This window comes from Rhipicephalus sanguineus, chromosome 9, assembly GCF_013339695.2.
Source record: "Rhipicephalus sanguineus isolate Rsan-2018 chromosome 9, BIME_Rsan_1.4, whole genome shotgun sequence".
Taxonomy (NCBI): Eukaryota; Metazoa; Arthropoda; class Arachnida; order Ixodida; family Ixodidae; genus Rhipicephalus; species Rhipicephalus sanguineus.
The window spans coordinates 5,225,279-5,242,103 of record NC_051184.2 but is presented as its reverse complement, the minus strand read 5'-3'; the positions used below and the strand labels follow the sequence as shown (position 1 = coordinate 5,242,103).

The window sequence follows — 16,825 nt, the reverse complement described above, 5'->3', positions numbered from 1 at the left end:
TTTTCGATGTCTATTGCTGTGAAGCCAACGCATCCGGGGAACTTTCAGCTCAGAAGCTCGCTGTTTGTGATATAATATGGTGCATCCGTTTAGGTCTCACCAAGCCAAAAACACCAAGAAACGAGGCATGGAGATATTTACTTTATTAAAGGAACTCTGCTCATTATCACATAGATTCATTACGCCGAGGACATCCATGTATGCTGTGTCCATTTATTGCGTAGTGTGCATGTGTGCGAACTCCGCATGACGGCTTAGATGACATAGACATCTACGATACTTCGTCTGCAGTGCCCGAATGACATGACCCGCAAAATGTCGCGGCTGCTCAGTGCACCACCTCGCGGACCAAAGCCCAATTAAGGCCTGTTCAGCCTGACAAAGAAAACACTAGCACACAGGTTTGCAAGATTTGAAACATTTTTTTTATTTGGCACACTTCTGTACAACAAGTGCTAGAAAGGCCACAGACCTTTCGACTTCACTCAACCTCCCATGCTGCCGACAAGTGACTGCTATTAGTTCGAGCCGCGACATCACAGCAAGAACTTCCAACATCTTAAATAAACAACAGCTTCTGGCAGTCTCGGATCACTCAAGAAAAACGTCTTCTTAATGCAGACACACACAATGTCCTTTCTCTGGATAACTTAGGCAATGATTGGGATCACAGAACAGCTGCAAACGTCTGTGCAGGCTCGTACGGGAAATATTTGTTTAGTTCATATTCCGAGGCAAAGGCTGTTGTAAATTGCTAGCGTGCTTCAAATTGGAGGTGGTTACAGGAATGTTTCAACGGGAGCACTATTCAAGACGCGAAACGTGACAGCACACTGTGATGATTAAAGAATGACATGAATGCCGCCTGAGCCAAGCTTCAGTTTTATTTCGCTCGGCCCTTTGTTCTCCACAAACAGATCTCGTTTAACACCGGAGAGATTTAAAGTGGACTGGTCACGCATTGCAAGCCTGGCATGCATGCGCACAAAGAGTGAAAGTGGCAGCAAGAAAATAGAGTTTGTGCGACCAATGTTTGTTCCGTTACACTATGTACAGCACTGTCGGTGATTTGGTGACGCTTTGCTTGTAGCAGTGGGTGACTTACGAAACTGCGAAAATAGCTCTCACATGCCTTATTTACAGAACACCGACAAAAAAAAAAAAACTACCGGCCTCATGCCTGATTCTCTCCTGGGTTCACTCGTGACAGAGGAATTTTAAAAAATGAAGGACAACACAAGACAAGGACATTTAAATACAAGAGCAAAAGTCTAAATTTACATTGTACTTACAGCAAATAATTAAAAGAAATGTACAAAGCCGTCGATTCGACCTGGCTTCTTAGCAAAAAGCACCGTTCAGTCTCTCGTCATTTGCTTCTTTAAATTAAGGAGTCGAGAGACGTGCGTGCCCCACCTCCGATCACGGGCGGCGAGCAAGAATGGCTGCACCAATTCTGCTCTCGCCAGCGACTAGCACTCCTCCCTTCACTCTTGTGTTCGACGACTAGATGCTTAGGATTCACGGAACCGGCTTCTCTCTCTCTTCTACACCTGCTTTCCTCCGAGACACCAAAGAGTCCGCTCGTGGACGGGTGCGTGGACTGGGGAACACACACAGTCCGTCCCTCGTAAGTGCCAGTCCTTCTTCATTTAAGTACACGATTGCTTCGTAAAAGTCCTATGCGACAAGAATTTCTAACCAGGCAAAAAAAAAAGAACACACGCACGCGCACTGCCCACCTGCGCATGCACGTGCGAATCACACACACACGACTCCGGTTAGCAATACGTGCTGAGGTTGTATCGCTGCGGATGCTGTGGCTGTTGCTGCTGCTGCTGTAATCTCGGATCCGATGGTGTCGTCATCATGGCGTCCGGACGAATCCTGCTCACCACTTTCTCACCGTCCAACACCGCCATCACCACAGGGTTGCTCTCGACGGGGCCGTGCAACAAGTCCGGAAGCGTCGGCGACGTGCCCCAGCAGTCCTCGCTGTCGGCAACCATGCCCGAGTCCGAGGAGAAGTTAGTTGGGGCGTCCTCTAGCCTCTGCGCCAGAGCTGCCTCGTACAGCATCTTGGGCGAGTAGGGAGGCCCATTGAAGCCGATGATGTCGTGCTTGCGACGGCCGGAGCCGTAGTGCCTCTGCTGGTCCGTGCCGTAGCGCGGCATCTCCGGCGAGGACGAGGCGTAGTCCCTGGCAAAACCCTGCATGACGTGAGCCAGGGGCGTGGCCTGGTACTTGCCCGGCAGCGGGGTGACGAGCAGTGGCCGCTGGTCGTAGCCGTAGCTGGACGACGAGTGCTGGCTCATGTCAGACAGGTCTCCGTAGAAGGCCTCGGACTGGGGAGGCGCGGGCGGCGGAGGGACGTCGGACAGCCGATCGACCGAGGAGGCATCACCGTCGATGGACTCATAGATGTGGTCTGCAAACGCACTGTAGACGCTCGACGAATCCGAGTAGTGTCCCGGCCTCCGGCTGTGAGCCCAAGTTCGGTGATGGGGTCCGTTCTGGGCCGCTTGGCCGCTCTTCAGGTGGCTTGGGGTGCGCTGGAGCTTGTTGGGGTGTGAAGGCTGCTGTTCAGGACTGTTGATGCCGCTTATGTTGTTGCTGGCCGAGCTTCGGTGCAGCGTGCCACCGGAAACTTGGCTCAGGGCGTTAATGTTGTTCTGCCCTTGCTCCAGTATCCGGCTACTAGCATCGGGAGAAGCGAGTGCCAGGCTGCGGTTGTTGCTGACTCTGTCCATAGATTGGTGACCTGGAATGACAGAAAGAATGCATCTGGTCATGAGCACGTGCTCACCAAGATTATGCTTTAGCAGACATTACTCTTACAGACATTACGCATCTACTATTGCTATCAATACTGCAACATTTAACCTATGCAGTTAAGCACGATTTTGCACGCTAATTGGTTCATAATGAAATTGTTCATATACAGTGCAAAACAATCAGCTTGAAATACCAAAGAAAGCACTCTTTCTGTTTGTGCCTTTTTTTCTGTGCCTCAGTGTTTTGTGCAGTACATTAACCATTTTAAGTGATATTTCTGCATTTTGTTCTTCATTGTACACCAATAGACACACAGACGAAGATGCTTGCATATCTGGACAAGGTCAGGTGAGGGTAAGCATATTGGCGTGGTTTCGACAAAAATATGGTCAATGTGTAACATTTGAAATGCTTGACATTTATCTTTCCATTAAATTATGAATCAACTCACCCAACAACATTAATTATTGTTTTCATTTCTATACAAATAGACCCAAATGCAAACAAGGCGTTTTATTACGTACTTGTACTCATTGTACATTTTAGTTTCGACTTGCAAATGACGAAAAAAATGTAAGAGCCATTGCATTTTCTCATAAACTATAGCCTGCGTGATCACCTAGAAATCTGACTGAAGCAATCTATCTGAAGCAATTGTGTACAAGCAATCTGTCTGAAGTATCTTACCTGGTATGGTGAACTTTGGGGTAACTGTAGAATTTTTGTCCTGTGAGTTCCAAGACTGCTGGACAACCTGAAATACAAGTTCAAGAACAATGACAAAACAGCCAGGGGATGCATAAGTATAACATCAAGCGTGCAGAACTGATGGGTTAGTAATTAGTAAGAGGATTATTTGCATGTACAGAGGAGTCTAAACTCGTTTGTACTGTGTTAGTTACTGAAGCTGCCTTCTTGCAAGAGCAGCAATTAGAAAGTTCGTGCTAACAAGCCCTTTCAATGCACCAGCACCAGAAGAACATAGAAACTATAAGTGATCGCGTGAAATTAAGGCGGGTAATGGTATGCAGGTTTACCACTGTGGCTACCTATGCCATAATCTTAGTTTTGACAGAATGTGGATTAAAGAAGTGAATTGGCATTCCGTGAAGGGAGACACATTGCAAGGAAAATCAAAGAAATGAAAAAAGACAGTGGCTGCCAAGAAGTGAAATATTTTCGCCTTCATTCTTAAGGCTTGAGTTTAGAGACTGGAAAGTGTTTCTGTTTACTTTAGGACAAAGAAATAGAAAAGCCACAACAGCTTTGATTACACCAAAGTGTTTTTGTAAGCAAGAATACACAGTATATAAAGACAATGTACGTTTCTAGTACGACTGGAACAAGAGGACTGACCTGGCTAAAAATTTTTTGCTTATGTTGTAATACTGTTCAGCGAATAGCAAACGAAACACTGCGACATGGCAAAGCTGCTGGTAGAAGGTAAAGGTAGTCGCAATATTACGACAAATAAATCCGAGTAAATCTTAATTTTGCAGCTTGCCAAAGCACTCCTTTCTGCGCCTTTTTCTGCAAAATCAGTACATGCCAATGAACTACTGTGTCTGCCCAAATGTATATTATTCCGAACACAGCCCTACCATGAACATGAAGGTACAGGTAAGCTTTGATAAGTCTGTAAAGTGCGTTGCTGAAGGTATAAAGTAACCCGGTGCCCTAATTGGCCTGTGTGACCAATTTTTACGATGTGACTGTATTTCCATGTGTGCACTTCCACCCAACAAGCAATCTCTTTCTCAATTCCCAATTCATTCCTTGCTTCTCCTCTGCAAGTTAGCCAAGTGAGTTTTATACTCTCGATCCCGTAGTTCTCTACACATTTTCTAAAAATTGTCTATTCTACACATGCTGTGCTTTGAAACTATCCGTGCTGCCTGCTTAAGTTGCACAAAATCGTGCACCTCCATTGAAACAGCAATGTGGACCAGTACTGTCTTCATGCCAGGAATGTTTAGATGAGTGATTGGTTCTAAAAAGTGTTCCTTCTTTGGCCCCGGTCGGCCACGCCACGTTTCAATCATGTCTTGTCTGGGTGCCTTCACACTCCCGTTACTTTATTTCCAACGTAAACGCTATGTTTACAAGCAAAACAGAAAGCCACAGCATACTGCATACCGCCACCAACCAAATAAACAATTGGCTTCATCCAAGCAGCGAGGATACGCAGGCAAAAAGGTAGGGAGGGGGCTAACTCTACCGGGGAGACATAAGCTACCGAGGTGTGGGGTAAGGCGGGCGAACAAAACGTTAAAAAAAAGTGCATAAAGTGGTGCAAAAGTGCCGGTGCTATACCTGGCGCAATAGAGGATACAGAGGGGGGTAGTATGGGGGGGGTACCCACACTGAGCTGAGCTGCAGTGCCGTTGGACAGCACGTGCGGCGGGGGGTTGTCGTCGTTCCCGGAAGAACGTCGCAGGCACTCGGGAAGCCAGGGCACGTTTTTCAAGACCCGCTGCACTTCCTCTTGCACCTGCCACGAGGAGGTGTTGCAGGGTCAGTACGTGACTCGTGCCACCATTGAAGTGCCAGACATTTTGGGATGAAATACATTTACAGGGTTTAAAGGGGTACTGACACGAATTTTTGAAGGCGAGTTACCTCTGCCGTACAAATCTCCTGTATACAGAGACGGCTCTGTACAAGTGCGAAGCTCAGTAAATGCTGGCAAGATATTTTATTTCGATATTAAAGTCCATTTTTGCAAGCCGCACCTACTGACATCGACATTGCCATGACGTCAGGCTACAGTGCCAATTCTAGTGACTTCACGCACCAGCGTGGCTAGTTGTGATGACGTCAGGCACCAGAACATTCAAAATGGCCACTTGTTTGTCACAAAAAAGAAATTTAAAATCGCCAACTGTGCATCACCCATGGAGCAGGAACGAAGCAGTCGTGGAAATGTCACGATATCTTGCGCGAGCACATGACGAGAGGCTCATATCGTGTTGTGGCGTCAGGTGCAGTAGGAACCAAAACCAGTTTTTTAAAAAATACTGTAATTACATTTTCAGGGTGCACTCAAGCTTACCAGTACATTTTCTATGCTCTGGGGGGCGTGGCCTTTCATTTGACACCAAAAAAATGACAGCTGAAAATTTTCGGGTCAGTACCCCTTAACAAGCTGAAGCTGCACGGCAGGCTACGAAGGCTGTTGGATTAACTTATTTTATGTGCACGTAAAGCATGGTACATGAACATTTCACGGCTTTTTTCCACAATGAAGCGCAGCCGGAAGGGCCTGGAATCGTAATTATGTCTTCATGCTTCATGATGAATTGACGCACAAAAGATATCGGGTGGTATATTTTTCTTTCTTTCTCAGCGAAAGTTTTAAAAATATGTTGCAAAAGTATGTCTAATTAGCTAAGATTTGTTTGAAAACTACAACTTGCATGCATCAGTATCAAAGTCATGTCTGTTTAGCAGAAATCCTAATGATAACAGCACTTTCGGACACCACTTTTTTTAATGCTTTCATTAAATGCATCAAACTGAATTACATTTAGTCTATCAGTCGCCCCCAAGACAAATTTCCTTGTCTTACAGGCCCAAATAGGCCATCTTGAACATTTTCAATAATGAGTATATAAACGGGGAGATGGTATCAACCAGGAACGAGCTAATAAGGGTCTTCCACTTGAGAAAGACTGTAAACAAGGTGATAGCTGTCTCTATCATGACGAATCTACAGGTGCAAGGTGTTTCTATCTTCATTCATGTTCCAATTGGGAAGGAGTCATGCCTCTTTTGTAGCTCAGAGTGGCAGAGTGGCCTGATGTTGTCAACATACGCTTCATGCGCCTGAGCAAAGGCAGCGCGTAACACTTATCGCTTAGTTCATGCAATGCTCACGAGGATGAGGACAAGGAACGAAAAGGACATGAAGTGTCTCACAACTGTGTAGCTGCGAGACAGTGCAGGTCCTGTTCATCCCGTTCATATGTACCCAGGACACTACATGTCCCATTCATCCCTCGGCACTGTCCTAGATGCAGAACATGCGCATGAACAGTATGAGAAGGACATGCACTGTCTCACAACTGCAGTTACGAGACAGGGCAGGTCCTGTTCATCAAATTCATGTGCATGTACTGCATCCAGGACAGTACATACATGTCCCGTTCATCCCTCAATAGCATCCTGGATGCAGAACATGCACGTGAACACGATGAGAAGGACATGCGTTGTCTCAGAAGTGTAGTTGCGAGACAGCACAGGATGTGTTCCTCCCGCATGCACATGTTCTGCATCCAGGACAGGGCATGTACCATTCATCCCTCAATGCTGTCCTCTGCTTTTGTGAGTGCTGCATGAACCCGATAACAAATGCAAGCCAACTGGCTCGGTTGTCAATTTTAACCCTTACCATTTCATTCTTCCAGCAGCAGAAGAAGAGCACATAGGCCCCCTGTAGGCTGTTGAAGATGCAGAACAAGTAGGCAAACATGGCCGTGTACTTGACGACGTAGAGGATGCCCGAGCCCCAGGCGAGAGACATGATTGCCACCAGAAAGACAGCCCACCATATGTCGCTTCTGGAAGGCAACAAAGGAACGACAAATCTGTTAAACTTCTTGAAAGCAGTGTACAGGTAGAAATGCCAACGAAAATGAGCAACCAATTAAAGTGCTTGTGCGCATATATGAACGGCTGTTTACGCTGAGGAGGTAGCTGACATGATACAGTGTGTCGTGAAACAAACGCTTGGCAAGCACATTTTTGTAAATTCTTGCAACTCCCATACATAAGGTGTTTGTCGTTTTTTCATTCTATGATGCCCCCCCCCCCTCCATGCACCCCTTGGAGTCTGTAAGGTATTTTGAAGTAAGTAAACATCGCTAGAACTCTTCCTCATGTGTCGTGATAATGAAGTAAACCTCGTTGTGACAGCCGCATCCAACATGAAAATGCTGTAGTTACACCTGGTAATGGTTACAAACATGAATTCACAACATGCTATCAGAAAGAAAGTTACATGCTTAGCTTGTTACATAAGACAATCAGCCATATCTACGTTCATTTCAGTAATGTTTGACTAATAGTAAACTGATGAAGATGGTGTCCATCTGATTATGTAAGAGGTATGGTGTACTGTATGTTTGCTCGTCCCCGTCAGGACGTTTGGTGTGTGTAACCTGTAGTGCATCCCACATTTTTGAGATCATTTAGAGTGGCTTTGCAGATAGATTCGTTTTGTTGTTGCAGATAGTTAACGGAAATAAAACAGATTGATTGATTGATTGTACTATGAGACTGAAACAACGTACCGAACTCTGCGGAGCTTGGCTTCCTCCTTGCACTTGACCGCAGTCGTGGTGCTCCCTTGGTGACACAGGACACAGGCCGAGATGCACAGGAAGATGACACAGCCCTGGGAGGAAATGGAGAGACCACTTGTAAATATTCAGCAACTACTATTTCATGACACTTACAGAAATTGCCAGCCAGACGTCGGCTGTTGATAATCCAGAGCTCTACTTTGTCTCCAGTTTGAGTCAGTTTGAACTACCAGTTTGAGCTACCTCAGAAGAGATTTGGATACTATATTACTATGACGAACTTGCACGAGGCACCATCCAAGCAAAATTCCCAGTATTAAAATCAGAAGCAGCACGTATTGAGTTATTGCTAAGGGCCAGAACAACAACTGACCTTTATATGGTACCATCTAGTCCCAATACAATTCCAATGCACACAGAGGTTGCAAACCTTTTTCAATGGTCACATAAGAAGCTGCTTACATAGACTTTGATCGAGGTAAGGCGCACAACTTGAAAGCAAAAAGCTGACTTAAGATATTCTTTAGGGGCTCAAAGACGCCCAGTGCATTTTTCAGGGGAGCTTTCCGTTTCTAAAATACTTAGCAAGGTGCGTGTTTGGGCTAGTTGGTACACCTTTCGAACAGCTAAATAGCGCAAACTTCAGGGACGAAAGACCACAGAATGCAACTGTTGCGTTTGTTGCGTGACAGCAGCTTCGCGGACTGTCCGTTCAAGATATATCGGTGTTGCAGCCCGAGATGGCTTCACGCCGTTTCCGCGCACCCCGCGAGCCTGAGACCGCCGCGTCGGTCGTAAAACTGATAGGGAACAGACCACGGCTCTTCCCTGGAACGGTTACGGGGAGGACGAGAGGTGTTTGCCTGTCATCGCGCCCCTTGCTTTGGAACCAAGCGTCGATGTGTTCGACCTTCGACCCCAGGAGCTGGCGCCTGGAAGCCGCGGCCGGGTCACGTGGTCGTCGTGGAAGGGAGAGAGCGTCGACGAGGCGATGGGGAGTCCACCTCCGGCAGCCAACGAGTCAAGCTGCTCGGAAAACCGCTTGTAAACTCAATCGGGCCTGGGGCCCTTTGTTTTCGGGTCGCGTAGTTTATTAAAAACCCTTCAATAACCATCTCTGAGTCCGCAGTCTCCCACGCCCCCGAAGAAACTGGTTGGCAGCGGCGGGATGAGAAGAAGGCTGGCGGACACCTGCTGAAGGGAAGGAACTTCGACGATCCGGGATCATCGGGTTCCACTACGCAGACGAGGCAAGCGGCGAAGGCTCCACAACGAGCAAGTCGTCGATCTGGGATCGGCAGATGAGGCAACGTCTCCGGGAGACAAGGCCATCGCACGCTCGTGGTATCGGTGAGTGCTTGAGCGACCACTGTTTGCCAGACGATTAGAACCGGGTTCAATCGGGCATATTAATTTTCGTTTGCCACCACAGGGTGTGTGGTTATTTCGAAAGTTGGTGTAGTCGGCTCTTGCTTACCATGGATATAAGGAAGCTAACAAAAGATGAATTGCTGCTTCTGGCGGAAGAGCTCGGTGTGGAAGTGAGTCAGAAAATGAGGAAACCCGAGATCCGCTGCGCAATTCAGGAAGTTGATTTCGAAGAGGACGAAATCGCAGAGGCATGGGAAAAGATATGCCGCATTGAGAAAGAACGGGCAGAAGCTAGAGAAAGAAAAGAACAGAGGGAACAAAGGCAAGCTGAGTTAGAGCTTGAGAGAGAACAGAGGAAAATTGAGCTTGAACTCGAAAGGATAAGGCTCGAGCAAGCGAGATTGGCATCGGGAGCGAGTGTGGCAGCCGCTTCGTCCAACCATGTAAAGATGACTAGTTTGCTTCAGCCGTTCAGTGTGGGGAATGACATCGGTCTTTACCTTGTGAATTTCGAACGCATGTGCGAAAGACATTCATTCACCCGCGACACTTGGCCACAAAGGTTGCTTGCGTTGCTTCCGGGGGAGGCGTCACAAGTTGTTGCTCGTCTTAGCGCTGGTGAAGCAGGCGACTATGATTTGGTGAAGTCAAGCCTGCTCTCCAAGTATAAGCTCTCCACCGAAGAGTTTAGGAGAAGGTTTAGAACAGGGAGGAAAAAAGCGAATGAAAGCTTTGTTGAATTTGCTTGTAGCCTTACTGATAACTTGGTCGAATGGATAAAGGGCTCTAGTGCAGAGGGCGACTTCGGCAAGCTTCAGAATTTAATCTGTCTCGAGCAGTTCTATGAGTGCTTGCCGGACCACATACGCCTTTGGGTGAGAGACAGACAAGTTGGCGTCTGTGTGAAGAAGGCAGGGCAACTTGCGGATGAGTATGTGGCGAGTCGTGGCTTCAAAGAGACTAACCTAAGCAGTCAGGGCTATCGAAAGGCTCACCCTGGGCAGCAGCCTTATTATAAAGGACCGCGAGATATGCGGGAAAGAGAGGGTAAAGGGCAGCTAAATTCATCGCAACCCACTGCTAGCGTGAACAAAGAACAGGAAGTCCGAGGAAAGGGGCCAGAGAGTCAGTCAGAGAAACTGGAAAAGAGACGGCCAACCATTTGTTACATTTGCAAAGAAGCGGGTCATTTTGCCAGAAATTGCCGAAAAGAAAAGCGTGTATTCGCGACCATAATAAGCAGTGATCCCAGTAACAACGAGCTACTAAAACCGTACACCGAAGATCTAGTTGTAAATGGCCAGAAGTGTAGAGTACTTAGGGACTCAGCGGCCACCATGGACGTGGTCCACCCAAAGTACGTATCAAGCAAGGACTATGTTTCTGAATGCGCTTGGATACGTCAAGCAGTCAGTGAGGACTCTGTGTGCCTGCCAATGGCAAAAGTTGAAATTGAGGGGCCATTCGGTACTTTAGAAACAGTGGCAGCGGTATCAAAAGCGTTGCCCGAGGGGTATCCATACCTTTTTTCAAATAAATCCGAGTCGCTTTTGAATGAGCAGGGAAAAAAGTTTGGTGACGTGGATGCACAGGTGCTTGCGCTGACGCGATCGAAAGCCAGACAGCTTTCAGTGCAGTTGCGTTATTCAGACGGGAAAGAGGAACCTGGACTGGAAGAACCAGTAATTGGGGGAAACGTAGTGGAGCAGACGGAGGTCAAGGTACCTGTGAGTGCCGCAAAAGATCAAATTGATGCTGAAGCGGAGCGCCCGCAGAAAGGCGCTGGGCGTAAAAGACTCACCGAAACCGAGGATGAAGGCTCCTTGGTAAGACCGACTGCGCCTTCTCTACATAAACTACTGAATGTTGGTCGGGATACACTAAGGGCCGCACAGAAAAACGACCCTACGCTTAAGGTCGTGTGCAGTAGCCTGGGCGAAGGCGTCTCCTCGAGTAACATTAAGTTCAGGGAAAGAGATGGTATCCTTTATCGACATTACAAAGACAAACGAGGCAGAAGCTTTGATCAGATAGTAATTCCAGCCGATTATCGGAAGGATCTGCTGAGTCTTTGCCACGATCATCCGTGGGCAGGGCACCTCGGAGTGAACAAAACTAAAAAGAGGCTACTCCAGGAATTCTACTGGCCAGGTTGTTTTAGAGATGCACAGGAGTTCGTACGAACATGTCAGACGTGTCAGAAGGTGGGTAAATCCAACGACAAGAGGAAGGCCCCAATGGTGCCTATAATTTCAGAACCGTTCTCAAGGGTTGTTATTGATATTGTTGGACCCCTACCTAAGACCAAGGCTGGTTACAAGTACATATTGACTATGTTGTGTCCAGCAACAAAATTCCCTGAAGCCATACTGCTAAGAGAGGCTACTTCAGTGCAGGTAGTAGATGCCCTATTGACAGTGTTTTCTCGCCTTGGTTTCCCAGCGGAGATACAATCAGACCAAGGGACGACTTTCACGAGTGCACTTACGACCACATTTCTTGAGAAATGCGGAATCAAAATTTTACCCAGCTCCGTGTATCACCCACAAAGCAACAGTGTTGAAAGATGGCACGCTGTGCTTAAGAAAGTGCTGAGAGCGTTGTGCCATGAGCGAAAAGTAGACTGGGACTGTTGTCTTCCAGGCGCGCTTTTCGCTTTGCGCACTGTGCAGCACGAAGGGACTGGGTTTGCTCCTGCAGAACTCGTGTATGGAAGAAACCTTAGGGGCCCATTGCAGCTAGTTCGGGAACTTTGGGAAGACAAACGGGTTGATAAGAGTGTGGTAGAATATGTAGTTGAACTAATGGGAAGATTAAATGAGACTCGACAAATTGTAAAGGCCAACTTGGAGGAAGCCCAGAAAGCGGCGAAGCGCTACTACGATAAGAATGCGAGAAAGAGGACATTCAAAGTTGGCGACAAGGTGATGATATTGCGCCCGAGTAGGCAGAACAAGCTCGAGGTCCTCTGGGACGGACCGGCTGAGATAATAGAATGCGTGTCTGAGGTAAATTACTTGGTAAGGTTACCCGGACGGAGACAGGAAGAGCGAGTTTATCATGTGAACTTGTTAAAGCCATACTTTGAAAGGAGGGAGATGGTGAGCATTGCCTTGAATCACTCTCAGGACGTTACTACGGAGGTGCCTTCCTTTCTCTGCGAAATGGCTCCGACTGTAGAACAAATCATCGCGCACTCTGTGGATAAGAGTGAGCTGAACAATGAACAAATTGAGGATTTAAGGAGAGTCATAGAGGACTCCCTCGAATGCTTCACGGAGAAGCTGGGACGGACACACTTGGTGACACACGACATTGAACTAACATCAGAAGTTCCATTTACATCTAAAGCCTATCGCATGTCACCAAGGAATCAAGAGATTATGAAAAGTGAGATCAGCCGCATGCTTGAACTAGGAGTGATCAAGCCAGGAAGCAGCGATTACTGCTCTCCGTTGATGTTGGTAGAAGTACCGGGAAAGGATCCACGACCTTGTGTGGATTACAGAAAGTTAAATGCGATCACTAAGGACGAGGTTTACCCTTTGCCGAACATTGAAGAAAGAGTGGAGCTGGTTAGCAAGGCAAGGTTTATATCTACTTTTGATTTAGTGAGAGGCTACTGGCAAGTACCTTTAACCGAAAGAGCCAGTCGCCATGCAGCTTTTATAACGCCTTTCGGTACTTTTCAACCTGTGACAATGAGTTTTGGCCTCAAGAACGCACCATTTTGTTTCTCAAGATTGATGGACCGGGTACTGGAGGGACTTAGTGAATTCGCATTGCCCTACCTGGACGATGTAGCTGTGTTTTCGAATGACTGGAGTTCCCACTTGGAGCACGTGAGGGAAGTACTTGATAGATTCAGAGCAGCAGGCTTGACAGTAAAGGCAGAGAAGTGCCAGTTGGGGCGAACCAGTGTCACTTACCTGGGTCACGAGATAGGACGCGGAAAGCGCGAGCCGATGAAAGCGAAGGTAGCAGCAATACTAAACTTTCCGAAGCCCGTGACGAAGAAAGATGTTCGATCATTTCTGGGAATGGCCGGATATTATCAACATTATATACCGAGCTACTCCCAACTCGCGAGTCCTCTAACGGATAGTTTGAGGAATATGGAACCGGAAAAGGTCACTTGGACTAATGCAAAAGAGGAAGCATTCTTGAAATTGAAGAACGCTCTATCTCTAGGACCAGTCTTGGCTTCACCTGATTTCAGTCGCCAATTCATTCTCCAGTGCGACGCTAGTAATCGTGGTCTTGGTGTCGTTCTTTCTCAGATAAACGAGCAGGGTGAGGAACACCCCGTGCTGTACCTCAGTCGGAAATTGACCCCGCGGGAAGAGGCTTACAGCACGTCGGAAAAAGAGTGCCTGTGTATTGTTTGGGCGATTCAAAAACTGCGCTGTTATCTCGAAGGGACCAAATTTGCGGTAGAGACTGATCATTGCCCCCTGTCATGGCTTAAAGAAATGTCGGGAAAAAGCGGCCGGCTACTGAGATGGAGCCTTATTCTGCAGGAGTTCAACTTCGAAGTTAAATACAGAAAGGGAAGTGCGAACAAAAACGCAGATGGTTTGAGTCGAGGGTTCTAAGTGGCTTGAGGACAATTCTGTGGAACGGCCACCTGTTTTGTGTAACCTTGCCCTATGGTATGTCTTCTTAGTCGAGAGCCGAATACACCAAAGAAAAATAAGAAAAAAAAAAAACGACCAAGAGGTCTCAGTAAACTGTCTGGCAGCCAGGTCGTTTGTGCGCTGCCAGTCCCGAGCGTTTGCGAATGTGTGTGTTGGTGCTCGTGCGTGTGTGAAGACTCAAGAGCAGTGTTTCTACAACTTACACTCGTGTTTCCTTCTTTCGACCCTGCATCGGCGGAAGCAGCCTCGACGAAGGACTTCATCGGGGGGAGGAGTTTGTTGCGTTTGTTGCGTGACAGCAGCTTCGCGGACTGTCCGTTCAAGATATATCGGTGTTGCAGCCCGAGATGGCTTCACGCCGTTTCCGCGCACCCCGCGAGCCTGAGACCGCCGCGTCGGTCGTAAAACTGATAGGGAACAGACCACGGCTCTTCCCTGGAACGGTTACGGGGAGGACGAGAGGTGTTTGCCTGTCATCGCGCCCCTTGCTTTGGAACCAAGCGTCGATGTGTTCGACCTTCGACCCCAGGAGCTGGCGCCTGGAAGCCGCGGCCGGGTCACGTGGTCGTCGTGGAAGGGAGAGAGCGTCGACGAGGCGATGGGGAGTCCACCTCCGGCAGCCAACGAGTCAAGCTGCTCGGAAAACCGCTTGTAAACTCAATCGGGCCTGGGGCCCTTTGTTTTCGGGTCGCGTAGTTTATTAAAAACCCTTCAATAACCATCTCTGAGTCCGCAGTCTCCTACATCCCCAACACAACACACACAAACACACAAGTTTAGTGCTTGTGTGTGTCGCATTCTCCTGTCTTTCATTCCTGAAGTTTGCACTATTTAGCTGCTAAAATACTTGAAACACAAGCAAACACTTACAAAGACAACACCCACGCAAGGCCCGACAAAGCTGAAGATGAAGTAGTTCTGCGACTCCAGCCAGCAGTAGCTGGAGGTGCCAAAGCTGTAGGGATCGATGATGGCCGCGATGGAGACGATGACAGCGGGTGCGATGTACGCCAGGCTGCAGAACCACCACAGGCGCGACCGGTGACTGTCCATGGGCTCCATGAGGACCGTGTAGATCTGGAAGCCCTCGAGGAACATCCAGGCAAAGGCGACTAACAGGAAATAATGCAGCAGACCGGCCACGACCCCGCACAGGACTGGCAGGTGAGTCTGGCTGATGCCGCCTATGAAGACAAACTCGGAGATGAGCAGGCACAGGGTGAGGTTTCTGTGAATCCAAAGCCGGTCGTTCTTCTTGAAGCTGTGGGAAAGGAAAAAAAGAAAAAGAAAAGCAAAACTAAGTAACAAAGTGGGATCGGTAAAGCACTCCACCTTTTACCTGACCACCACTGAGCCACTGGCAGCCGAATGCGTTTTTCTTTTACCTTTTCGTATATACATACTCAAGAATGGTCTGCCAGAAGCCAAACAAGCTTTGGCAAGTTCCTCTTGCATCTCACATAATCAATAAAAGGCCTAACCCGTTCTCAATAATCAAAATCAATCAATAAAAAGCTTAGCACGTCCACACATTTCACAAGCCTACGTGGTTCAGGTTGTCCATGCTAAAAGGTCTTAAGTTCTCTAACCATGATGTGAGCAAGTCCATGTATCTAGTTCTTTTCATGAATAGGTGGTGCAGAAATGCCATGACATTTTCCACTACAGTGCCGTAAGTAAAACTGTGCACGAGTTTTGCAAAAGCCAACTTTATCCTATCCTTAATCTTTTTGCTCTTTGTTCTATAACAAAAGGTATTGATTTGAATGCGTTATTGTTTTTGTTCATTGCAATGGCTCCAAGGAGTACTCAAGAAATATCAGTAATTTTGAAACGCTTTTGCAAAAAAGACGCCAGGCCTGCGCTGAAACCGCAGCACAGTCACAGCGAAAGCTGGAAGAGCGGCGTTTCTAGAGCCCGTTAAGCTCTTGGGGCTACAATACAAGTACACTAGAAAGGTACCCACTACGCCACAAATCAAAATTTTTGTGAAGTTAGGAAGCACAATGCCCACTAAGCCATTATTCGTCATTCTATGGAGAAGCGAGGCACCAGCTACACGTCTGTAAGGCATTATGTGCACTTTGTTGACGTGACGACTGATGACGATGAAGAATTATGGCTCAGCCCTTTGTAATGGGTTGAAATCTTTAAACGGCCCACCAGTTATGTAAGTTGCATTGGGTGACGCCCGGTCGCTATTTCCCTCTCCCGTCATGCTGTATACGTTGACGTGGAAGAGAGACGGGGGGGGGGGGGGGAGGGAAGAACTTTATTGAGACCCCGAGGTAATGAATCATGCGCTTATGGGCTTCCTTGGCAACCAATACAAGTGCACTTGCGAGGAACCCACTACGCTATAAATCATTGTAATCTTACTGAGACCCCGAAGAAGTGGATCATGCGCTTATGGGCTTCCTTGGCAACCAATACAAGTGCACTTGCGAGGAACCCACTACGCTATAAATAATTGTAATTTTTTAGAAGTAGGGCAGCAGGCACTGTGCCATTTTTCGTCATTTTACAGAGAGCGTTGGTACCTGCTAAACGCATGTAAGGTATTATGCGCACTTTTTTGATTCTGCGCCTGATGACGATGAAGAATTATGGCAGAGCCCTTTTGTAATGGGTTTGAAGCATTCAACAACCTACTCGTTGCACAATTCGCAATTGTCTGACGCCTGGTTACAGAATTCGCGTTGTGCGACGCTTGGTGCTTATTTTAATCTTCTACCACGC

At 47.5% G+C, this 16,825-nt stretch overlaps 1 protein-coding gene across 3 annotated transcripts in view; it reads right to left on the bottom strand.

Moving 5' to 3' along the window:
* Window positions 1-402: 402 nt before the first annotated feature.
* The window catches only part of LOC119404476 (latrophilin Cirl), a 355,375-nt gene continuing 338,952 nt past the window's right edge, over window positions 403-16,825 (bottom strand). For 2 of the 3 annotated variants that reach the window (XM_037670981.2, XM_037670982.2), the window contains 6 exons: window positions 14,957-15,347; window positions 8,067-8,170; window positions 7,166-7,334; window positions 5,138-5,266; window positions 3,463-3,529; window positions 403-2,761 (listed from right to left, as the gene is read on the bottom strand). In XM_037670981.2, coding sequence (XP_037526909.1) covers window positions 1,782-2,761; window positions 3,463-3,529; window positions 5,138-5,266; window positions 7,166-7,334; window positions 8,067-8,170; window positions 14,957-15,347 — 1,840 coding nt within the window. In that variant the 3' untranslated portion in view covers window positions 403-1,781. The remainder of the gene's footprint in view (window positions 2,762-3,462; window positions 3,530-5,137; window positions 5,267-7,165; window positions 7,335-8,066; window positions 8,171-14,956; window positions 15,348-16,825) is intronic. The other variant, XM_037670983.2, reaches the window with a different exon arrangement.